The sequence below is a fragment of the Dendropsophus ebraccatus genome, chromosome 7 (assembly GCF_027789765.1).
Source record: "Dendropsophus ebraccatus isolate aDenEbr1 chromosome 7, aDenEbr1.pat, whole genome shotgun sequence".
In the NCBI taxonomy this organism is placed as follows: Eukaryota; Metazoa; Chordata; class Amphibia; order Anura; family Hylidae; genus Dendropsophus; species Dendropsophus ebraccatus.
Window position 1 is genome coordinate 97,484,559 of NC_091460.1, and position 26,146 is coordinate 97,510,704.

At 44.4% G+C, this 26,146-nt stretch overlaps 1 protein-coding gene across 3 annotated transcripts in view; it reads left to right on the plus strand.

Annotated features, from left to right (window-relative positions):
• The window catches only part of LOC138796915 (beta-1,4-galactosyltransferase 1-like), a 160,100-nt gene that overhangs the window by 116,050 nt on the left and 17,904 nt on the right, over positions 1 to 26,146 (plus strand). For all 3 annotated transcript variants that reach the window (XM_069976654.1, XM_069976656.1, XM_069976655.1), the window contains exons 4-5: positions 6,104 to 6,291; positions 15,266 to 15,388. In XM_069976654.1, the coding sequence (XP_069832755.1) occupies positions 6,104 to 6,291; positions 15,266 to 15,388 (311 nt within the window). The remainder of the gene's footprint in view (positions 1 to 6,103; positions 6,292 to 15,265; positions 15,389 to 26,146) is intronic.

Consider the following 26,146-nt stretch of genomic DNA (forward strand, 5'->3'; position numbering starts at 1 on the left):
GCCCATTTGATAAAATAATACATCTACTTTGACGTGATCTTCTTGTTTTATATTGTGTATCATATGGTGAATGCTGTAAAATATATTACATAAGACCTAGGTTTTTTTTTTTTTTTTTTATTTCATTTATTTCTTTTTCACAATATAAAACATATTCGTATAGTATTATACAAATGCCATACAAAATTAGAGAAACAGCATTAGGCATCTAACAGCGGGTTGCAATTACATCACCAAGATATGCAATATTATCTAAACATATAATTCCGCCACCTAGCACAGTTTCTCTGTTATTTCAGAGACATATGATCCCACCACACATATTTTCCAAGACCAACCCCCCCCCCCCCACTCAGAGAGAGAGAAAAAAAAAAAAAAAAAAAAAAAAAGGGGAAGAGGAAACTTCCTCTTCCAACTCATAAAATAAACATTCACTAAACATAAACATCTTCCTCAGTGCCAACCCAACCACTTCCCCCGTCTAGGCCCCTCCATGCTTCTAACCCTCTCCACCTGATTTAACCATTCCTGTTTTGATGGACCGGAGTCACTCAACCAGTTCCTCAGGACCACTAACCTAGCTTGAAACAAAAGAGTATTGACCAAAGCCTTGAGTTTTTTCCCTCCCACCCTATCTTCCCCAAGAACCGCGTTCTCAAAGGAAAGAGTTCCAGCGAGTAACTCCCTATTCAGTAACTCCTCTGAGACCTGCTGCCAATAAACTTTTAAGAGCTGACAGGCCCAGAAGGAATGGATCAAACCAGCCGCTTCCATACCACATCTATGACAGCAGGAGTCCTCACGCAAACCAATGCGTTTCATAAGGGCAGGGGTATAATAAGATCTATGTAGGATTTTAAATTGAGTAAGTCTGTGCTCTGGATTTGTAGAGGCCCTCAATATCCCTCCTAATATACTTTCCCAACTCTCCTCCGTGATCGGGCCCAAATCCTTCTCCCATTGTTCCCTAAACCCCTTTAGTGCATTATCATATTTCTGTTCTACTAATATTTTATATATTTTGGAAATTAAGTGTCTACCCTTACCTAACTTTTTTATCCTATCTATGCCCTCTACATGTGAAACCACAAACAGTTCCTTGTTCTGTGTTTTAGTGACCGCTCTTTTTAGTGAGTGATATCTAAATATATGGGCCCAATCTTGACTGTCCCCTAGTAACTCAATCCCTTTAAGTGTACCTTCCAAAAAAAAGTCCCTAACCTTGTATAGTGACCTCTGTTTCCAAAAACCCTGAGAAGGGAGCTTCAAAAACTCCACAAAATTACCATTATCCCATAATTCCGTGAACTCTAAACTGTGCTTAACCCTACAAATTCTCCTAATCTCCTTCCATATTTTAACTAAGTGTCCATAAATCCATTCCTTCCCCTCCCCCCTCACCCAAGGAGCACCAGCCTCCAGATGCACAAAGATATCCCTACAGGTGGCACCAGACCCTACTTGGTTAAAGAGACCCACACACTCCCCCCCCAATATAAATGCCAACTGAGTTGCCACGTAATAAAGTCTGAAGTCAGGGAGACTAAACCCCCCGTCCTGTATTCTAGGACAGAAATGAGAGTACTTCAACCTAGCTCTTTTCCTTCCCCATATCAAACGATTTAGTACTCGTTCCAAGCTCTTAAACCATTTGTCCTTAATATAAACAGGGGATGCGGATAGATAAAACCCAATCTGCGGCAGAATCACCATTTTAATCAAAGCAATCCTGGCTGACATAGATAAAGGGAGCCTCTCCCAGACCTTCACCTTATCGTCTGTTTTCTTCAATATTTTATTGAGATTGTCTTCTTTAAATTTACGAGGATCAGCTGAGATAACAATCCCTAGATATTCTAACCCCTCATCTGTAGCCAGAATCTTAATATCCCTAATGGGATTCTTTAATGGACCATCCAGAGGGAGAACCGACGACTTGGTCCAATTTATCTCCAGACCCATTGGGCCTCCAATTCTCCGGAACCCTTCCATGATTCCCTCCAGGCAATCACTGGGACTGGAGACAAAGAGGAGCAAATCGTCAGCATACAGAAGAATTTTTTCCCCATGCCCCCTGATCCCGAATCCCCGAAAGGGACAGCATTCCCTCAACCATTCTGCCAAGGGCTCAACATACAGACAAAACAGCAAAGGAGAGAGGGGGCAACCTTGCCTGGTTCCTCTATTGATCTTAAAGGCTGAAGAGAGGGTTCCATTAATACTAACCTGAGCTTGCGGGTTTTTATATAAAAGTTGTATCATGCCCAAAAAATTACTCCCAAAACCGAATTTCCCCAGGGCTTTCCAAAGATATGCCCATTCTACACGGTCGAAAGCCTTGGTGGCATCAAGAGCCACCAAGGCTCTATCGTCCCCCTCCTTAATTTGCATATTCATATAGGTGCGTTTAATATTAGAAAAAACGGTCCTACCGGGCATAAATCCGCTTTGATCCTCTTTAATTAACCCCTCAATTATGGTCCCCACTCTTCTAGCTAATAGCTTGGAAAATAATTTATAATCAGTATTGAGTAATGAGATTGGGCGATAGGCCTCAATCTCAGATGAATCTTTACCCTTCTTCTTAATTAAAATAATATTAGCCTCTTCCATAGAACCAGGCAATGCCCCCTCTGCACAGGATTCATTCAGAACCCTTGACAGAACTGGGAGGAGCAAGCTAGAAAATCTGCGATAGAATTCGTAAGGAAGGCCATCTGGGCCAGGAGCGGTATTCCCTTTAATAGAGGCAAGGGTCTCCATCAACTCAGAGATGGTGATAGAGTCTTCTAGTTGTATTTTCTGCTCGGGTTTAAGGGTGGGTAAATTTATCTGGGCGAACAGTTCTTCATCCAATACATCCATATTTGGATTGGAGGAAGTGTATAAACCCCCAAAATAATCTCTAAAACTTGCCAGAATCTGATCAGGATCACTGACTAGCTTTCCACCCTCTCCCCTAATCACTTTGATCTCATTTATTTCTCTCTGATTTTGAACTAGGGACGCCAAAAGCTTACCTGGTCTATTCCCTTCTTGATATAACTGTTTATCCCTAAAAAATCTTTTATTCCTTGCCTTCTCCTCTAAGTAAGCCGAGTACTCCCCCTGTGCTTTTCTTAGGGCCTCTAGTCTGCTAACCTCCGCGTCTACTGAATATCTCTCCTGCTCCAGATGTACATTCCGCAGTAACTGAGCCTCTCTAGCCCTAAATTCACGTTTCTTAACACAGATCTCTTTAAAGTACAGTCCCCTGACAAAGGCTTTCAGAGTGTCCCATACCATCTGGATAGATGCGGAGCCCAAATTCATCTCCAGGAATAAGTTAATCTCTTTACCTATGCGCTCATCATTGTCCAGTAAGCGCAACCACTGTGGGTTCAGTCTAAACCGCTTAGGTGACCTCTGATTACTTCGCACACCCAAGGTTTCCCAAATCAGCATCGCATGATCCGAGACCGATTTAGGCGCATAGTAAACCTTACTTAATTCCCTGAGCCCACACTGGTTGCACAGCAGGAGATCTATCCTAGACGCTGAGTTATAAGATGTGCTAAAACAGGAAAAGACATTAGTACTTGGGTGTAGAATTCTCCACGCGTCTACCCAGCCCCCTACTTCAGTAAAATTCTTCAACGGGGAGCTAATTGGCCCTCCTCTCATGGCTGATGACCTCCTATCCCGGGGTTCCATAACACAGTTATAGTCCCCTGATATAAAGATATTCTGGTACTCTTTATCTTTCACAAAATTCACTAATTCCACCAATACCTCAGTGGAAAAAGGTGGCGGGATATATACAAATGCCAAAATGGTGGAGACTCCCTCCAACAGGACCCACAAAAATACATATCTCCCCCTGCTATCCACTCGCGATTTCTTAACAACCATATCCACCTTCTTATGAACCAATACAGTTACCCCCGCAGAGTATGACGACCCAAAGGAGTGGAATACTAATGAGGTCCACCTCTTAGCTATTATATTAGATGTGGGAGCCGTGAGGTGCGTCTCAAGAAGGCAGACAATGGCCGGCAAATACGCATTGACCCTATCAAATATACTGCACCTCTTGAGACGCTCCCCCAGGCCACACACATTCCAGGTAATCACCCTAACCATCTATCCGTAACTACGCTTAACCACAGACAGGATAGGTGTAAGAGAGAGAAAACATGAGTGGGCCAGCAAGAGAAAGGAAGAGGAAGAGAAGAAGAGAAAAAAAAAAAAAAAAAAGAAAAAAGAACCCCTCTGAGTGGGGACCCCTCCCAACCCTCCCCCAACCCTCCCCCCACCCCCCACCCCACAACCCTCCTCCCCCCAACCACGCACCACCCTCCACCCCCCCCATGGACCAATCCCCACCAACCAATCTCTGCCAACCAGCAGAAATCCCTAAACTAGCAACCTCCATTGCCCCCGCCCCCCCACCCACCCGCAACCCCCAACCGCCCCCAGAGAGCTCAAAAACTACTTTTGGAATATAATTACATCTCCCCTTTATCATAATGATTCCTTATCTAACCAATCCGCTGCCAACTGGGGAGTAGAAAAGAACAATAGTGTATTGTTATACACAATTCTCAATTTAGCCGGGAAGAGCAAAGAAAATTTTATTTCTGCTTGATGCAGCCGTTTCTTAACAGCTGAAAAACTGGCTCTCTGTATCTGTGTGGACCTTGAGAAGTCAGGGTAAACCGCCACCTTATTGCCATTGTACTCCAAACTGCCCTGCGCTCTCAGTTTCCTAAGGATAAGATCTCTATCCCCAGAGCACAGCACTTTAGCTATAAGAGTGCGCGGTGGAGCGCCCTGGGGAGGAGCCTTAGATGGCACCCTATGGGCCTGTTCTATACCAAACAAAGGGGATAGTGTAGATTCTCCCATACTGTTTTTTTTTTCCTTTTTTCGTTTACGTTGTTCACCATGTGGGAACAATATTGTTTTTATTAGATCAGACAATTCTGCATGGTAGGATACTAAATATGTTTTGTTTGTTTTTTTTTGCATATTTTTATTGCAAAATGGAAAGGGGGTGACATAAACTTTTATTGGGGAAAGGGATTTGTAATATTTTTAAAAATGTTTTAAGTCCCCCTAGCAGACATTTTGAGAAGATCGCTGATCTGACAGGATAAAGGCAAGTATTTTTCCTCCCTCTGTCAAGGAAAATGATCGGGATCCCTGCAGTCACGCTGGGAGGGTTCCCATCAGTCACTGACAGGTACAGAATTTTCCTGTCACTGACACTCTTAAACAATGCACTCTCTATAGATTGCTGCATTTAAGGGGTTATTGGCGGCCTGCGCATAGCAGCGTGATTGCTTCTGCCTATCATTATGCCCCACTCCTGGCACATTAATGTATGCTGGGCTAATCACACACTTGGGTCATTGGCAGTAAGAACATATATAGTAGAGATGAGTAAATTTACAGTAGTAATGAAGCTAAGCACTTTTTAATGCTTGGCCGGCGACTTGTCAGATGTCTGCTTTGAACTCAGGATTTTTTAGCATCATAATGAATCATGACACTGAGAGTTCCATAAGAGTTCAAGTGCAGTCTGTGGGATACAGTCAGCTTCCAGACCATATTTCATGGACTGTGTGCATGCCACCTTACTTGAGCTTTGTTAGATGTTACATAGTCAAAATTATTTTAACCCCTCCACTACCACCACCACCACCATTTCCTTTGCTTAAGAAAAACACACCATATGTACATTTTATACGTATTTAAGAGTACAGAACACACAATAACCTAGAATAGCCTCTGATACAGCAAAGACCTACACGCTTTAATACTTCTGATTAAACAATAAGTACCTGGTTTATTGATCAATATTAGCACCTTCCCATACTCCTTGTACTTTATATTTGTGCCTTCCAAATTCCCAACTGGGTAACAGATTTACTGTACACATTATTATTAATAGTTCCCTTTTGTGAATGGCCCATTTGATAAAATAATACATCTACTTTGACGTGATCTTCTTGTTTTATATTGTGTATCATATGGTGAATGCTGTAAAATATATTACATAAGACCTAGGTTTAAATAGCATAAATAAAATTATATACAGTATGTATTTTTGGTTTCACAGATTGAAAATACGACTTTCAACAGAGCGAAGCTGATGAATGTTGGGTATTCAGAGGCAATAAAAGATGATGATTACAATTGCTTCATCTTCAGCGACGTTGATATTATTCCCATGGATGACAGGAATTTGTACAGATGTTCCAACAATCCTAAACATATGGCTAATTCTTTAGACAAGTTCAATTTTGAGTAAGTTTGTTTTATATTACATCTTTATCTATAGAAAAGTCTTAAACTGCTAACACAATTGTCTGTACAAATGTACTGCATAATGTTTTGGGCGCCACAATCTCCTTAGTTTTTACCAATACCATTCCTTCCATTGTCATACTTTTAGCGTCAGTGCTGCAGTAATCTGACAAGCACTTGCAGTTAAATGCAGCTCTGGGATGACAAAGTAAGGAGCCATTGGCTTCCCACCCAGGCCAAACAGCCTTGTGGCCGCAGGCAGCACTATGCCACAAGAGGCCACTCCCCACCTTCCTCAGTCCTCCAACGCACGAGTAACATCACTGGACAACTGACATCGCCTGAAAGAACTACTGCAGAGCTCAAGCCAGGTGAGTACAGGGGGATTACCTACAGTGGGATGCCTATAACATTGAGTGATATGATACACTAGTTGGGCGCTAATTACTAGGGGAGTTTACCTACAAGGGGTTGACAACTGTGGTTAAGTACTATCTATCTATACATATTTATTACACATGTGGTGTCCCACCACGGGTGTTGTGTACATGCACTTGTTTTAGTTTCCCCACTGGGTGTCACTGTTCGTTATATGTATTTCTCATGCACAGCAGAGGAAGGTAATGGGTTAAGTGTTTTTGTACCATGTGTCATGTGTTGACCACTAGTAGGTGCTCTCTCTTTTCTGTCCTATTCTGTCTGTCCTCTCTTACACGCACACAGCCCAGTAGGAGGAGTTAGCTCCGTGTGGAAGGAAGTGTGAGGGAGTTAGTTGTTGGAGGTCAGTGAGGACGGATGTGTGAGAGACCGGCTCAGTTAGAGAGTTCTCCTAAACAAGCCACTATTTCTACTATGCGGTGTTAAACTACCTTAGGGGAAAGCAGCCACACACGAATACCGTAGCCCACACCAGAAACCTTTCTAAAGAGTGCAGGGCAGACTCCTGAAGAAAGAGGAGCTAACCCCAGTAGGACAAAGCTACTGTTACTTAAAAGGTCTACGTATATTAAAGCACAGTGCAGGTTGACTGGGAAAAATTGGGGCACCTTGCTACACTCAGATAACTGAGGACTGGGAATCGTACTACCCTAGCAGGATGAGTAGCTCACAACTGCAGGGCAGAAGGCGGTTAGACACAGGTCTAAACATGAGTATGAGGATTACTTCACTACTTATCTATCTACACTACAGTTCCGACAGAGTACAGAATCTACACTTGGCAAGGGCTCCTCTGGCAAACTCCTCTCCTTTTCTCTCTACCTCTACAAAGCACTACTACTACTTCTACTCCAGCTTCTTCTCTTTCCAAGCACCTACTTCCAAGCACTAAGTCAGCACTCAAGTCTTTGTCAAGATTATTTCTGTCTACAGAGGGCGTTCTGGACTCTGCTTCCTCTGTCTGCACCTGCACCCATACACACACCACCGCACACCTTGGGTTATTTTGCCCCTTCTCTGTGGGTAGCAGTACCAACATGCCGGGTGAGTCAGTTACCACTTGAGGTTGCCAGGACAAGAGCCCAAGGGACCCGCAACAAACCAGGTTACCAACCATTTGGGGACATACACCGTCCATATACAAGCAGTACCCAGGGCCGCATTACCAGTTGCTGCCCCCGGCACTACACCTGCAGACCCTCCATATATCCAGTACTCATGGATGTATTACCCGCTGCTGTCGCCCAAGGCACTGCACCTGCAGACCCCTATATATACAGTACCCAGGGCCGTATTACCAGCTGCTCCCCTAGGCACTACACCTGCAGACCTCCCATATACATACCTCCCAACTTTTTGGACGGCCAAAGAGGGACACCTGTGGTTTAGTCTAGGAAAATTTTATAGACATTTCTATACTTTTGAATTCAAGGATGCAAGTACACATCCAGGATCTGCTGCAGGTTGATGCATCCATTTAGTTACATTGATATCTGCAAATCTGCAGCAGATCCTATTCACACATCAGTTACTCTATCTGTACCTGCAGACCTGCAGCAACGGGCAGGATTACGAATGTGTTTCAGTAACTGGCCGCATTTGCAGGGACCCACTGATAAAGGGTGACATGGATGCACAATAGCTTAATAATTTTTTTGTGGCACAGATCATGGCCCCAAAACGGATCTATAACACCTACAGATGTGTGTATAACAATTTTTAGGATCCAACTTGCACCACATGATAGACTAATATGCAAGGTCTATTACACACTAAGAAACCAGACACTTTCTAGAGCAACATAGAAAGTTTATTAATGCAAATGGAATTCCTAGGTCAAAAACAGGGACATGTAAGGGGCAAAGAGGGACATGGGTCAAAAGTAGGGACTGTCCCTCCAAAAGAGGGACACTTGGGAGGTATGCATATCTACAGTACCCAGGGCCGTATTACCAGCTGCTGCCCCCGGCACTACACCTGCAGACCCCCCATATATACAGTACCCAGGGCCGTATTACCAGCTGCTGCCGCCAGGGGCGGATTAACTTTACCATAGGCCCCGGGCTGTTCACCAAGCCTGGGCCCCCCCACCCCACTGTAACTATGGCAGCACTAGCCTGGCGTTCATAGTACAGGATAGATAATGTCATGATGTCCTGATTTGTGCAAAATTGCCATAAAAAAACAGTGATTTTTTGCAAATCATGGCAGAAATGTAGCCAGGAGACAGTACACCATTGAAAGTATAAGTCTTTTTGTGTGGTCATGGGCCCCCCAGGAGCTCAGGGCCCCGGGCTGCCGCCCAAAACGCCCCTATTATAATCCACTACTGGCTGCCGCTCTAGGCACTACACCTGCAGACCCTCCATATATACAGTACCCAGCGCCGTATTACCAACTGCTGCTGCCCCCTGCACTACACCTGCAGACCCCCCCCCCATATATACAGTACCCAGGGCCATATTACCAGTTTCTTCCCCTAGCACTACACCTGCAGACCGCCATTTATACAGTACCCAGAGCCGTATTACCAGCTGCTGCTGCCCCCGGCACTACACCTGCAGACCCCCATATATACAGTACCCAGGGCCGTTTTACCAGCTGCTGCTGTCCCCGGCACTATACCTGCAGACCCTTCATATATACAGTACCCAGGGCCGTATTACCAGCTGCTGTTTCCCCCGGCACTACACCAGCAGACCCCTGCAGATCTTCTCTCACCAATTAACATCACGATTTTCTAGTTTCTGAGCATCATATTGATATGTGACCAGTCTTAGGCCGCGTTCTCACATTTACTGTTCGACATCACATGCAGCAGATGCGAGACCCTCATGCGGTAATCAATAGGCGTATGGCCAATAATCCCGGTAACAGCACATGACTACTGGGGAAGAAATGGGAGCCTGGTTTGCCACATGCATTTCTCTACATGTAGAAACATTGTCTAAGTCGCGTTTTTCAAGGTTTTTAACTGCTTAAAACATGACCTGAACAAAACCACCATACTGTGACTGGATGACACTGCCACACCAGACCTAAACAATACCGCCATACTCTGACTGAATAACACTAGCACATCAGACCTGACCAGCGCTTTTTACTCACCCTCCAGGTCTTCTCTCTTCACTGGAGCCCGGCACACTGAGCTCAGTGTGTCGGCTCCGGCTCCTATGCAGCCATCATCCCCCTCCGCTCCCCGCTTTACACTATCTGATGGCTGACTCCCCGCCCGGCCGCCGCTCCCCGTTCACACGAGAGCGGCGGCCGAGAGGGGAGTCAGCCATCAGATAGTGTAAAGTTGCCGGATCCCGGAAGAAGCAGGAGGGGGATCTCATAGTGATAACCAAGCTACTACACCTCCCATCACCTGCTCATGCTATGAGCAGGTTATGGGAGTAGTAGTTCAGTGTAGTCTAGAGCGGTGGCAGCGGCGGTTCGGCGGGCTTACTGTGATGAATATCCAAATGTACTGATTGATTACATTTATGGAATACTTTGGGGAGCAAGGACACTTGCTCCCCAAAGTATTTCATAAATGTATTCAATCAAAAACACTGTATATTACATTTACATACACATCCATTGTAATTCCAATGGAGTGTCCAGCAGGGGCGCACTATATATAGAAGTCAATGGTACTCATTGTCTTCTATATATATATATAGTGCGTCCCTGCTGGACACTCCATTGTAATTACACCCCCGGTTCGTGATGTCACTTTTTTTTGGAGAATCTGAAGTCTCCCTGATCTACTAAATTAAGGGAAATAGCCCTATGTGTGCATTTCCCATAATTAATGTACATTAGAAATTTGTCTAACTTTCCGTAAGTAATAACATATTAAAAAATAGTTATGGCCGGACTTCTCCTTTAATAGTTTGTCACGTGACGCCAGTGCCTGATAGGGCACAAAGGTGTGATGGCACGCCTGCTTTTAGTTTGGAAGGCCGGTTGTACCCTTTTCCCCTGTGGTCAGTGTCCTGCCGGGTTGCTGCCGGGTCCCTTGGGATAGTGCCACAGATGATGTAGTCACAGGTGGCCAGAGTGGTATAATGACCCTCCCGGATAGTAGAATCCGCCACCCACAGAAAGGGGAAGTATCCCAAGGTTGCGCTGTGGATGCTGTGTAGGTGGATGCTGTGTAGGTGATCACTTGGGGACCTGGCAGAGGGCCAGAGCCCAGATAGCACCACTGTGGAGAGCTGTCTAGTTTGCGACCTTTCTCCACACCGTCCTGAACAGAAGACTTTTGCTCCTCCCCCACCCATGGGACTAACTTCCTTTACAGCGTGTAGGGTGTGCTGTGATTGGGTTAACAGAGTGAAATAGAAGAACAGAGAGGAGAGGTGATAGAAAAGAAGAAAGCAGAAATCCTACTGGTCTACAAATTCTGGTAACATATAAACACAATAACCCTTTGCGATCCTTCAGCTGTGCAGCTTCCTTATACACATACATAATACAGCGACATCTAGTGGTCAACTCTTAATACTACTTTCGTCATAATAAGACCACAAAAAGTACAGACTTTTGCGAAGGGTGTATGCAACAGTAATACTAGGGATGGTCCAAACCTGGTTCGGTTCGGGTTCGTATGAACCTGAACTCTCGGCAATGATTCCCGCTGTCTGCCCGCTTCGTGGAGAGGGTGGATACAGCGGGAGGACCGCCTGGAAAACTGGTATACAGCCATAGCCATAGGCTGTATCCCAGTTTTTCCAGGCGGTCCTCCCGCTGTATCCATCCTCCCACTGTATCCACCCGCTGCACGGAGCAGGCAGACAGCGGGAATCTGATGCCGAGAGTTCAGGTTCATACGAACCTGAACCTCGGCAGGTTCGGACCATCCCTAAGTAATACCCCTAGTGGTACACCACACTGGAAGACTTGAATTTTTGAATTTAGAGGTAATTTACAAATCTGGACAATTTTCTGGAACCAATTGATTTTTTTTTAACCAATACAGTGGTGCCTTGGATTACGAGCATAATTCGTTCTGGGACCATGTCTGTAATTCAAATCACTCTTAACCCCTTAAGGACCCATGCCGTACAGGTACAGTATTTCATGGAATCCTGTCACTTAAGGACCCATGGCGAACTTGAATATCATGGAGTCCGTCGGTGCTTTGAAGTGAGCTCAAGAGCTGAGCTCACTTCAAAGCATGTGGGGTCCGGCTGCTATGTGCAGCCAGGTCCTCACTGTTAATGACGGGCCGCCGCAATCCGCCACTATCCCCTGCAGTGTGACTGCGGGGGTTCCTATCATTCTATCTGACTTCCGGAAGTCTCTTACCTTCCTCCCGGCAGTCAGATCAGCGATCACTCTATAGAGTCTGCATAGCAGATTACACTGATCAATGCGATGCTATGACATAGCAATGATCAGTGTAAGAAATCCAATTTAAAAATGTTAAAGTCCCCTAAGGGGACATAAAAAGTGTAAATAAAAAGAAAAATTTAAAAAGTTTAAAAAAACATGTCATAGCCCCTCCCCCAATAAATGTTTAAATCACCCCCTTTCCCATTTTATAAATAAAACACATAAAAATAAATAAACATATAATATACCATAGCGTGCGTAATCATCCCATCTAATAAAATAAATCAATATTGTTCCCGCACGGTAAACAGCGTAAGCAAAAAACTGTTAAAAATGCCAGTTATTTGTATTACATTTTATTTAAAATAAAATTAATAAAAATTGATCAATTATGTCTCTTCTACACAAATATGGTATTAACCCCTTCCCGTTAGTAACATGTATATATACATTCCTACTGCACATACCCCGTGCAGTAGGAATGTATATATACGTTCCTGTAATTACGGGGTTACTGATGTGAGCGGGAGTGCTGCAGTGAGAGTGATCCCGTTCACATCAGCGTGTGCGGGGCTGGAGGTGATGAGAGGCAGCTGCGATCCCGCAGCTGCGTCTCATTAACCCCTTAAACGTGGTGATTTACAGCGATTGCATGTGCCGACAGGCGGGGGTAAGCTTCTTACCTCCGTCCTGTCGAATCAGCGATCTATGTGTTGAGCCTGCTCTCAGGCAGGCTCTATACATAGATCGCTGATAACACTGATCTATGCTATGCTATGGCATAGCATAAATCAGTACATGCAATCTATTTATTCCATCTTTTACAGTAAATAAAAGTGTACAAAAAAATTTTATAGAAAAAATTTATAAAAGTATTAAAAAAACCCTAATAACCCCCCCAAATAAAAGTTTAAAAGACCCCCTTGCCCATTATAAAAATAAAAATATAAATGAATAAATAATAAATAAAAATATTACATATCGTAGCGTGCGGAATTGTCCGATCTATTAAAATATAACATTATTGTTCCCGCACGCTGGACGGCGTAAATGTGGGAAAAAAAGGATTGCTGATTTTATTAAAGTATATATCATAAAAAAATTATGATATGAATAAAAGCTAGAGATCATGGCGCAAAAAATGACACCACAACCACCCCAGTAGGTGGAAAAATAAAAGCTCTATGTCTCTTAGAAGGTGGGGAGGAACATTGCATTAATTTGACCCAAACCTTTGTGCTTTAAAGGGCTCTGTCTTGAAGGGGTTAATAAAAACTAGAGATCATGACACCCCATACAGCCCTGTACATGAAAAAATAGAAATGCTATAAGAGTAAAAAAAAAGAGCCATTGTAATCACACCTATTTCCAAAAAAGTTTTAATAAAAATAGTAAAACATTAGAAAAACTATATAAAAGGCATATCGCTGTAAATCAATCACCTAGGCAAAACAGGTGAACTGTGGAGTGCCGGGTGGGAACTTGGCAGTGATGGTAGATAAATCAATCAATCACCAGAGCAATGTTCAGAGTTCAGACAAGGCAAATAAAACATAGAATTCAAATATAAAACATGACAAAAGGCATAGTCTTTAGCTAACCCTCAAGATTTCCTGAGGTGATCGAGCAATGGTTCAGTGGGGTACTTACTTTACTTGTTCTTTGCCAACTACTGGGGATAGTCCTGGACAGCTGAAGAACTTCCTGAGAATTCTTGAAGAATACGGTCACCCCAGATATAGACAGATTTTGGACCCCTTAATGGTAGTTGCCCCTCTTAGGGTTTTAGAAGAGCATACTCTTGTTAGGTTCACACAGGAACAAACTGCATAGACTAGACTCCTCCACTAGTAATCCACCACTGAACTGATATGCCAGGAAGTAACAGGGAGTTTTATATGCAGCTCAATGTCCCATTGGAGGGAACCTTGAAGCAGTGTGTGGGCTTATGCACTTTGATCAAATTGTAACTAACTACTGATATTAGTAGTGTATAGTGCTGAGAAGCGGATAGTCAGTCAAAAGTTTATGGATGTGCTACCTTTTCTTGTTTTCTCTCTATAGAATTACTTTGTAGAATAAGTCTGTGATAGGCTAAGGACTGGGACATGTCTGGCAATCATACTCTTGCATATCACATAAAATAACTAATGCATTAACCTCTATTGACTTCAATGTGCTGAAAAGAATACGGCAATACTTAGTTGTGACATCTTGTGGCCAAAAAGTAGTAACACATTGCTGAAAATAGAATATTGGAAAACATACAGAAATACCTTCAGGTTTTTCTGGACTAAGAGAGGAACCTATCAGTGGCCCATGGGTTCCTGGACACTGCAAAGCACCACACTAATATAAATTAAAAGAAATGGGCCAGCCAAGGGTATTCTCACCCCTATTACACCAAATAGCTTCATTTACACATCTATTAAACTAAAAAGTTTCTTAAAACTGAGCTGAGGATCAAGGTAAGAAAATTGCCTTTATTATCTCATATATGCATCAAACAATAAAATGGATATTGAAAATTGTGATCTGCCCATTACATCAGGTACATTTGCTTTAAATATTGTACATGAAAAGAATGGAGGCCCAGGCTGAAGCACTGGATCCGGGCCTAGCCGCCTCCAGTGTAACAAAACCCCCTTCCCTCTGTGACGCGGATCAATGGAGCCGTCCAATGGAGCCGTCCAAAGAAGGGCGGGGTTTGCCTAGGCCCAGGCCGGTGCTCAGTAATAGACTGGCAATGTGCGCAGGAACCGGGCCATGGTTCAAAAAATTTACGGCGACACCAGCTTTCCCATGGTACCCAGGTACCTGATGGTACATTCGATTTAAGTTATTATTACACATTGCTGCAATCAGTCTTTGGCCACACATCCTATTATAACATGGGGACGGCTAGTGAATTTTTGAAGCAAACAAACTAATTAGTTGGCGAATTTCTGTGGGTTAATTGCTGGATATGTTATACAGGGAGATATTGGCCTGTTCAGCATTTAATCGCTCACTGTAACAGTGCCCTAACCTTTGCTTATTTTTAGCAAAACTTTAAATTCCTGGGTTTCAGTGCTAAATAGGACAACCCAGCTATCATAAGCTATTTATTATACTGGTATCCAGTTATGTAGCTGAAGCCTAGCCATGACTACTGCCTTTATGTCCTCTATAGCTACACAGTATAACTTACACAATCCTATTTTTTTCCCAGATTACCTTATGAAACTATATTTGGTGGTATAGTGGCTTTTACAAAAGAACAGTTTATAAAAGTAAATGGATTTTCAAATCGGTTTTGGGGATGGGGAGGAGAAGATGATGAGCTTTATAAGAGGTAAGTTCTTCTGAATACACCTATTAAGAAACAACAAAGGAAAAACAATGACACCATAGCAGAATGCGGCAGTCTCATCACAGCAAGCAATAAAGCAATCTATTGAAAGAATGTAAAAAAATATTTGGAGGGGGGGGGGGGGTAATTTAAATTTTTATTATAAGGAAATTGTTTACATGTATTTGAATACATTTTTGGGGTACAAACCCACTTGCCGGATCTGCAGCGAGTCCCCTCGGTGCGTTTTTGCAGCGGGACTCGCTGCAGATCCCAGCTCTATACTTTCAATAGCAGAGAAACTCGCAGCAGGGATGTACATTAACCCCCCGGCCGCCGGAGATTATACATTACCGGGTCCCTGCTCCTGCTTGCTTCGGGGCAGGAGCGGGGACCCGGTAATGTATAGCCTGGCCGCCCCCCTGTTGCCTCGATCGCCCCCCTCAGCAGCACTGATCGCACCCCACAGCCCCCGGCCGCACAATATCCCCCAGCCCCCGGCCGCACGATCCCCTGCAGCCCCCGGCCGCACGATCGGAGCTGCAGGGGAGCGATCAGTGCTCCGGGGGGGGGGGGGGGGGGATATCGTGCGGTCAGGGGCTGCGGGGTTCGATCAGTGCTGCTGAGGGGGCGATCGAGGCAGCAGGGGGGCGGCCAGGCTATACATTACCGGGTTCCAGCTCCTACCCCGAAGCAAGCAGGCCGGGGGGTTAAAGCAATCTCCGGCGGCCGGGGGGTTAATGGGGCGGGCTGCAGACAAAATCGCAGCAGGGATGTGCTATTGAAAGTATAGAGCCGGGATCTGCAGCGAGGGGACTCAGTGTTGTCTGTAAGACTTTTAAAATGATTTGATTTGTCGGTATCTGGATGTTCAGAACCCCAGCATTGCCATGCTAAGTTGTTGTTTTCAGCTTCTCCTGGCTCGTTTTACCATTTGGTTGGAGGTGTGAACACCCAGGCCCCGATCTAAAAAAATTTTTTATATAAGGTTTTTTTTTTTTTAAATGACAGTTTGATATGGCAGATTAAAGGTCCGACACCAAAATCGCCAACCGTGCTTCCCTACCGTGAATACATTACCTCTTCACACTCCCGGTCTTCTTCTGCTCCTTTTTCCGCCATTGTTTGCATTGACTTCAATGCAACACATTTCTTTATGACAAGAATGGCTATTCTTGTCATAAAAAATATGTTGTGTGAACAAAGCCTGCTGCTAGTTCTAACTGTCTTTGCACCTATTGGTGAACTACAACTCCAAACATGCCCTGAAATGCATAACTTAGAATCCTGCTGGAGGTTGCAGTGTTCTATACTGTGGAGGAGTCATAGATTCTAATAATAGAGATGGACAATACTAAAATGTTAAAAAGCTGGTTACTCGAGTCGAGTATTTTTCAATGCTCAATTCAAGTAACAAACTCCATTAAAATCTATGCAAAAACATGAGCCTGTAGAGCCTAATTTAAGAGTCTCAAAACACAGGAGTAGCCAGATATCCCACCGGGAAGGGCCCAGCCAGGGGGTAGCTCCAGTAGGGAAACCAACAAAACCACCATATTAAGTGGCCCTATATGTCAATGTAATAACAAGGGAAAAACCAAGGTTAAGGTTAGACTATATAACACTGGTATTATACTGTATAGCAAATGTTTTTTTTTGTGCTTTTTTTTCCAGAAAGGGATAACACTAGTTAGAAAAATATATATTCAAGTTTCGGATAGTAGTGAGTATAGTACTGTGAGCAAAAGAGTTTAGCACAGTATGCAGCAGCATATAGATTGTCCCCAACCCCAAGATTGTCACTTTATGCCGCTGGTTTGGCTGGATAACATAATAGTAATACATTGTATTGCAGATGAATCCTTTTCTCTTTTTCTTGTCCTAAAAAGAACTTAAAGGGGTTATCCAGCGCTACAAAAACATGGCCACTTTCCCCCTACTGTTGTCTCCAGTTTGGGTGGGGTTTTGAAACTCAGTTCCATTGAAGTAAATGGAGCTTAAAGGACAACTCCCACAACATTTTTTTTAGCTTATTTAACACACATTACAAAGTTATATAACTTTGTAATGTGGTTAAATACCCGGTCTGGCCCCCTTCCCCCACTTTTGGACCCCCGACCTCCCCCCCCCCCGGGAGTTAAAGAATGTATACATTACCTATTACGATCATCACGGTCCTCTTCTCCCGGGCGGCATCTGGTGACGACGACGTCAGAGGCGGGGGGTGGTCCGGGTCTTCTTCCTCCTCGGCGTCTTCATAGAAAGTGAATGGGACGGAAAGGGCTGCTGGTGCACATGCGCACCAGCAGCCTTTTCATTGGCTGGAGCGCATCACATGGCTTCCAGCTTGCTCAGCCCTGATTGGCTGAGGTTGCTGGAAGCCATGTGATGTGCTCCAGCCAATGAAAAGGCTGCCAGTGCGCAAGCGCACTGGCAGCCTTTTCCATCCCCAGGACCCGGAAGTCAGAGACATCGCTGGGCGGTGGACGGCGGCGACGGAGAGGCGGACGGTGGGCGAATCGAGTGGCGGTCGCCACCGGAGGGATGGTGAGTATGGTGTCTGTGTGTGTCTGTGTTTTTTTTTTTTTTGTGGGGTCCCGCGGGAGTTGTCCTTTAATTGCAAACTGCACCTGAACTGGAGACAACAGTAGTAGGAAAAGTGGCCATGTTTTTGTAGCGCTGGATAACCCCTTTAACTATTGTTGTGGAATGCGGATATAACTGACAACTACGAACACCTATATATCACTATACTATTCCTGTCTATATTGGAATCTTGTATGGAATGAGCTTGTTCAGTCACACTAACTAATTATTAATACTAGTCCTTAACCCCTAGACGACCCTGGACGTACAGTTACGTCATGGAAGTCTGTCACCAGACGACCCTGGACGTAACTGTACGTCCTGGATGTTTCCCCTGCTATGAAGCTTCATAGTAGGTGGGGGCCAGCTGCAGGGGGCCAGCTGCAGTGAGCAATCGCGCTGCAGCGTGTCATTAACTCCTTAAACGCCACGATCGTGGCTCGGCCCCGGCATTTAAGTGTAAGTGACAGGGAGAGTCCCTTGTCACTTACCGATCGGAACGCGGCCGCGTCATCAGCCGCTCAGCCGCGATTGGCTGAGCATAACTGTGCTCAGCCATTCGTGGCTGAGCACAGTTATGACGCGGCAGAGGAGGGACAGCGGCATCGATTCGGCTGGCTGTCCAAAGCTGACATTTGGCACAAGATGGCGGATGGGCTCGACACGGATCAGATAATGTATAATGCACCAACACTTCCGGGTACACGTGCGGGGGTAGTAGGACACGGGAAGGGGGCGATTCACAGACATAACATACATTACAAAGTTGTATAACTTTGCAAAGTGTGTTATTCTGTGAATAATTTCTGAGCGCCGCACTACCCCTTTAAGGACAGGGACAATTGTCACTTTTGCTTTTCGTTTTTTCCTCATCTCCTTCTAAGACCCATAACGCTTTCATTTTTCCACCTACAGGGCCATATCAGGACTTGTTTTTTTCAGGAGCAGGTGTACTTTCTAATGGCATCTTTCAATCTACCATAAAATGAATGAAGGAACCCCCAAAATATCATTTATGGGGTGAACTTGGGTCAAAAAATGCGATTCACCAAATTTTGGGGGGCTTCCATGTTTATGTAATCCACTTTGCGGTAAAACTGGCATTTTTCCTTTATTCTATAGGTTGGTCTGAACACGGCAATATGCAGGTTTACTAAGTTTTCTCACGTTTTACTATTTTTATTAGCAGTAAAACTTTTTTTTTTGCAAATAGGCATATTTAAAATGGTCCTATTGTAACTCCCATAGCGTATTTATTTTTTCACCTACGGGGTCGTATGGGGTGTCATTTTTTGCGTTATGATCTCTAGTTGTTATTAGTCACATTTTTTACTAGATCAAATGTATTGATCGCTTTTTATTAAATTTTTTATACATAAAATTAAAAAAAGCAATCTCTGCGTATTTTTACAGGTTTTTTTTTCCCGCTATTCACCGTGCAGGAGAAGTATTGTTTTATTTTAATAGATCGGATGATTACGCACGCTACGGTGTATAATATGTTAATTAACTTTATTACTTTTTATGTGTTTTATGTATGCAATGGGAAGGGGGTTTATTTACACTTTTTTGGGGGAAGGGGCTTTGTGGCACTTTGTAAAACTTTTATTAATTAATTTTTTTACATTTTTATAGCTCCCTTAGGGAACTATCACTTACATACATTGGATCTGTAACACTGATCCCTGCTATGCCATAGCATTGCAGGAATCAGTGTCATCTGTGACATCTGTGGCAGGCTGAATCAGAGGACCGATCCAATGACTGCACGGAGGAAGGTAAAAGACCTCCGGAAGTCAGGAAAAGCGATCGGGACCCCTGCAGACACACTGCGAGGGTCCCGATCGTTAAGTGAACGGAGATGCGGTCGCGGCGTTTAAGGGGTTAATGGCGGTGGCCCATTGAGGGTGAGGGCCTGGCTGCAGATAGCAGCCGGTCCTCACCCGGTATGGGGCGGGCTCAGCTCGTGAGCCCGCACCATAGCCCGGGACAGCGCCAGGGCATACATTTACGTTCTCCTGCGTTAAGTCCCAGGCAGTGAGGGCGTAAATGTACGCCCGTTGTCGTTAAGGGGTTAAATCACCCCCCTTTCCCATTATATAAATAAAACATATAAAAATACAATACCGTTCAAAAGTTTGGGGTCACATTGAAATGTCCTTATTTTTGAAGGAAAACACTGTACTTTTCAATGAAGATAACTTTAAAAAAGTGGGAGGCCGCGTTGCACAACTAAGCAAGAAGATAAACACATTAGAGTCTCTAGTTTGAGAAACAGACGCCTCACAGGTCCCCACCTGGCATCTTCATTAAATAATACCCGCAAAACACCAGTGTCAACATCTACAGTGAAGAGGCGGCTGTGGGATTTTGGCCTTTAGGGCAGAGTGGCAAAGAAAAAGCCATATCTGAGACTGGCCAATAAAAGAAAAAGATTAAGATGGGCAAAAGAACACCGACATTGGACAGAGGAAGACTGGAAAAAAGTGTTGTGGACGGATGAATCCAAGTTTGAGGTGTTTGGATCACAAAGAAGAACGTTTGTGAGACGCAGAACAAATAAAAAGATCCTGGAAGAATGCCTGACACCATCTGTTAACCCCTTAACGACATAGGGCGTATATTTACGCCCTGATGCCGTTAAGTATGTTCAGAGCGGGGCCGCGCGGCGACCCCGCTCTGAACCGCGGCGGTCCCGGGTGCTGCTTGTAGCCCGGGACCGCAGGTATTAGCGGGCACGGTCCGATCGCCGTGCCCGCTAATACAGTAATCAGATGTAGCTGTCAAACATGACAGCTGTATCCGATTACCGGATCCAGCATCTCCCTGGTGTCTAGTGGTGGAGATCGCTCCCCCGGGATGTTATCCCGGAGGAGCAATCTCCGTGTGTGCTGCCGGATGGGGGCTGCTCCAAGATGGCGCCGTCCCCCGCTCAGCACTCGTTTACTTCTGGCTGCAGCAGCTGGAAGTAAACGAGTGCCTATCTCATGGATCTCTGCAGCATATCTATGCTGCAGAGATCTCTATGAGAGATCAAAGCACTTATACTAGAAGTCCCCTAGGGAGGCTTTTAGTATAAGTGTAAAAGTTAAAAAAAAAGTGTTGTGAATAAAAAGCCCCCTCCCCTAATAAAAGTCAGAATCACCCCCCTTTTCCCAGGTTATTAATAAAAGTAAATAAATAAATAAACATGTTTGCTATCGCCGCGTGCATAATCGCCCGAACTATTAATTAATCACATTCCTGATCTCGCAATGTAAACGGCGTCAGCGCCAAAAAATCCCAAAGTGCTAAATTGCGCATTTTTGGTCGCATCAAATCCAGAAAAATTGTAATAAAAAGCGATCAAAAAGTCGTATATGGTACCGATAGAAAGAACACATCATGGCGCAAAAAATGACACCTCACACAGCCCCATAGACCAAAGGATAAAAGCGTTATAAGCCTGGGAATAGAGCGGTTTTAAGTGCCGTATATTTGTTGACAATGGTTTGAATTTTTTACAGGCCATCAGATACAATATAAGTTATACATGTTATACTGTATATCGTTTTAATCGTAACGACTTGAGGAACATGCATAACAAGTCAGTTTTACCCCAGGGCGAACGGCGTAAAAACACATTTCCCCCAAATAAACAAAATGCGTTGTTTTTTTTCAATTTTAACACACATTGAATTTTTTTCTGGTTTCGTAGTGTACTTAATGCAAAAATTCAGCCTGCCATTGCAAAGTACAATTAGTGACGCAAAAAATAAGGGCTCATGTGGGTTTCTAGGTGGAAAAATGCAAGCGCTATGGCCTTTTAAGCACAAGGAGGAAAAAACGAAAACGCAAAAATCGAAATTGGCTCTGTCCTTAAGGGGTTAAGCATGGTGAAGGTAATGTGATGGTCTGGGGTTGCTTTGGTGCTGGTAAGGTGGGAGGGTAAAAGGGATTTTGAATAAGGAAGGTTATCATTCAGTTTTACAACGCCATGCCATACCCAGTGGACAGCGCTTGATTGGAGCCAATTTCATCCTACAACAGGACAATGACCCTAAAGACACCTCCAAATTGTGCAAGAACTATTTACAGCAGAAGCAGGCAGCTGGTATTCTATCGGTAATGGAGTGGCCAGCGCAGTCACCAGATCTGAACCCCATTGAGCTGTTGTGGGAGCAGCTTGACCGTATGGTACGCCAGAAGTGCCCATCCAACCAATCCAACTTGTGGGAGCTGCTTCTAGAAGCATGGGGTGCAATTTCTCCAGCTTACCTCAACAGATTAATAGCTAGAATGCCAAAGGTGTGCAATGCTGTAATTGCTGCAAAAGGAGGATTCTTTGACGAAAGCAAAGTTTGATGGAAAAACAATGCTATTTCAAATACAAATTATTTCTAACCTTGTCAATGTCTTGACTCTATTTTCTATTCATTTCACAACGTATGGTGGTGAAGAAGTGTGACTTTTCATGGAAAACACAAAATTGTTTAGGTGACCCCAAACTTTTGAACCGTAGTGTAAATAAATAAATAAACATATACTATACCATAGCGTGCGTAATTGTCCGATCTATTAAAATATAACAATCTAGGTAATTTGAACTACAGGGCGAATCTTGCTGAAAGTTCCCCCCCCCCCCAAAGTGATATGTGGAGGGGGGTGCGGGTGTTAGTAGGGGGAAGCAGTGTGTGTATCATGGCATACAGCAGTGTTATTCAACCCTTTTCTACGTGGGGCAAAAAAAAGTCATTCAGTGACTCACAGGTGACGTCTTCTTTGATCCCTTTTCCTCCCCTTCTGGCCCGGACTACCATGATGATCTTTTGTGAACCTGCCAGACAAACATTTTTAGGCTCCGCACTTTTATAATTTCCACTTTTTTGTGTCATGTGCAGTAAAGTGAGTAGGTATGTGGGTTGCCCCCATATAGTAATAATGCCACCTGTGCTGTCCCCATAGTAATAAATCGCCGTGCTGCATCCAAATTAGTAATAACCCCCCCCCCCCCGTGCTGTCCTTATATTAATAATCCGCCCCAATGCTGTCCTTATATTAATAATCCGCCCCAATGCTGTCCTCATATTAATAATCCGCCCCAATGCTGTCCTCATATTAATAATCCCCCCAATGCTGTCCCCATATTAATAATCCCCCCCAATGCTGTCCCCATATTAATAGTCCCCCCAATGCTGTCCTCATATTAATAATCCCCCCAATGCTGTTCTCTTATTAATAATCCCCCCAATGCTGTCCTCATATTAATAATCCCCCCAATGCTGTCCCTATATTAATAATCCCCCCAATGCTGTCCCCATATTAATAGTCCCCCCAATGCTGTCCTGATATTAATAATCCCCCCAATGCTGTCCCCATATTAATAATTCCCCCAATGCTGTCCTGATATTAATAATCCCCCCAATGCTGTCCTTAATATTAATAATCCCCCCAATGCTGTCCTCATATTAATAATCCCCCCAATGCTGTCCTCATATTAATAATTCCCCAATGCTGTCCCCATATTAATAATCCCCCCCAATGCTGTCCCCATATTAATAATCCCCCCAATGCTGTCCTGATATTAATAATCCCCCCAATGCTGTCCTTATATTAATAATCCGCCCCAATGCTGTCCTCATATTAATAATCCGCCCCAATGCTGTCCTCATATTAATAATCCCCCCAATGCTGTCCCCATATTAATAATCCCCCCCAATGCTGTCCCCATATTAATAGTCCCCCCAATGCTGTCCTCATATTAATAATCCCCCCAATGCTGTTCTCTTATTAATAATCCCCCCAATGCTGTCCTCATATTAATAATCCCCCCAATGCTGTCCCTATATTAATAATCCCCCCAATGCTGTCCCCATATTAATAGTCCCCCCAATGCTGTCCTGATATTAATAATCCCCCCAATGCTGTCCCCATATTAATAATTCCCCCAATGCTGTCCTGATATTAATAATCCCCCCAATGCTGTCCTTAATATTAATAATCCCCCCCAATGCTGTCCTCATATTAATAATCCCCCCAATGCTGTCCTCATATTAATAATTCCCCAATGCTGTCCCCATATTAATAATCCCCCCCAATGCTGTCCCCATATTAATAATCCCCCCAATGCTGTCTTGATATTAATAATCCCCCCAATGCTGTCCTCATATTAATAATCCCCCCAATGCTGTCCTCATATTAATAATCCCCCCCCAATGCTGTCCTCATATTAATAATCCCCCCCCAATGCTGTCCCCATATTAATAATCCCCCCCAATGCTGTCCCCATATTAATAATCCCCCCCAATGCTGTTCTCATATTAATAATCCCCCCAATGCTGTCCTCATATTAATAATCCCCCCCTGTGCTCTGCCCCCATAGTAAAAAATCCCCCAAATGCTGTCCTCATATTAATAATCCCCCCAATGCTGTCCCCATATTAATAATCCAACCAATGCTGTCCTCATATTAATAATTCCCCCAATGCTGTCCTGATATTAATAATCCCCCCAATGCTGTCCTTAATATTAATAATCCCCCCAATGCTGTCCTCATATTAATAATCCCCCCAATGCTGTCCTCATATTAATAATTCCCCAATGCTGTCCCCATATTAATAATCCCCCCCAATGCTGTCCCCATATTAATAATCCCCCCAATGCTGTCCTGATATTAATAATCCCCCCAATGCTGTCCTTATATTAATAATCCGCCCCAATGCTGTCCTCATATTAATAATCCGCCCCAATGCTGTCCTCATATTAATAATCCCCCCAATGCTGTCCCCATATTAATAATCCCCCCCAATGCTGTCCCCATATTAATAGTCCCCCCAATGCTGTCCTCATATTAATAATCCCCCCAATGCTGTTCTCTTATTAATAATCCCCCCAATGCTGTCCTCATATTAATAATCCCCCCAATGCTGTCCCTATATTAATAATCCCCCCAATGCTGTCCCCATATTAATAGTCCCCCCAATGCTGTCCTGATATTAATAATCCCCCCAATGCTGTCCCCATATTAATAATTCCCCCAATGCTGTCCTGATATTAATAATCCCCCCAATGCTGTCCTTAATATTAATAATCCCCCCCAATGCTGTCCTCATATTAATAATCCCCCCAATGCTGTCCTCATATTAATAATTCCCCAATGCTGTCCCCATATTAATAATCCCCCCCAATGCTGTCCCCATATTAATAATCCCCCCAATGCTGTCTTGATATTAATAATCCCCCCAATGCTGTCCTCATATTAATAATCCCCCCAATGCTGTCCTCATATTAATAATCCCCCCCCAATGCTGTCCTCATATTAATAATCCCCCCCCAATGCTGTCCCCATATTAATAATCCCCCCCAATGCTGTCCCCATATTAATAATCCCCCCCAATGCTGTTCTCATATTAATAATCCCCCCAATGCTGTCCTCATATTAATAATCCCCCCCTGTGCTCTGCCCCCATAGTAAAAAATCCCCCAAATGCTGTCCTCATATTAATAATCCCCCCAATGCTGTCCCCATATTAATAATCCAACCAATGCTGTCCTCATATTAATAATCCCCCCCAATGCTGTCCCCATATTAATAATCCCCCCAATGCTGTCCTCATATTAATAATCCCCCCCCTGTGCTCTGCCCCCATAGTAAAAAATCCCCCCCATGCTGTCCTCATATAAATAATCTCCCCCTGTGCTCTGCACCCCACCCCCCAAAACACACACACACACACACACACAAAAAAACAACATTATACTCACCTCAATAAATAGAGCGGGTCCCTGTCCGTTCTTCTCCTCCGGCCTGCGAGGAGCAAGCAGGCCGCCGCCACCGCCGCCCCTGCACACATCTTCTCCCTCCAGCACAGTCAGATGACGTCATATGCTGGAGGGAGACAATGTGTGAGGGGGCGGCAGCAGACAGCTGGGTAATGAGCGCTCGGCTCGGTCAAGTGCTGTCCGGGGGGCGGAGCTGCGGTCCGGCGGGCGGTCCAGTGGTCTGAGCAGGTGATGGGGAGGTCAGGCCAGGACCCAGAGGAGGGGGCGACAGCAGCCAGCTGGGTGATGAGTGCTCGGCTCGGGCAAGCGCTGTCCGGGGGGGCGGAGCTGCAGTCCAGCGGGCGGTACAGGGGTCGGAGCAGGTGATGGGGCAGGCCGGGAGTACACACCGCTAAGTGAGGTCCTGGGGGTGCC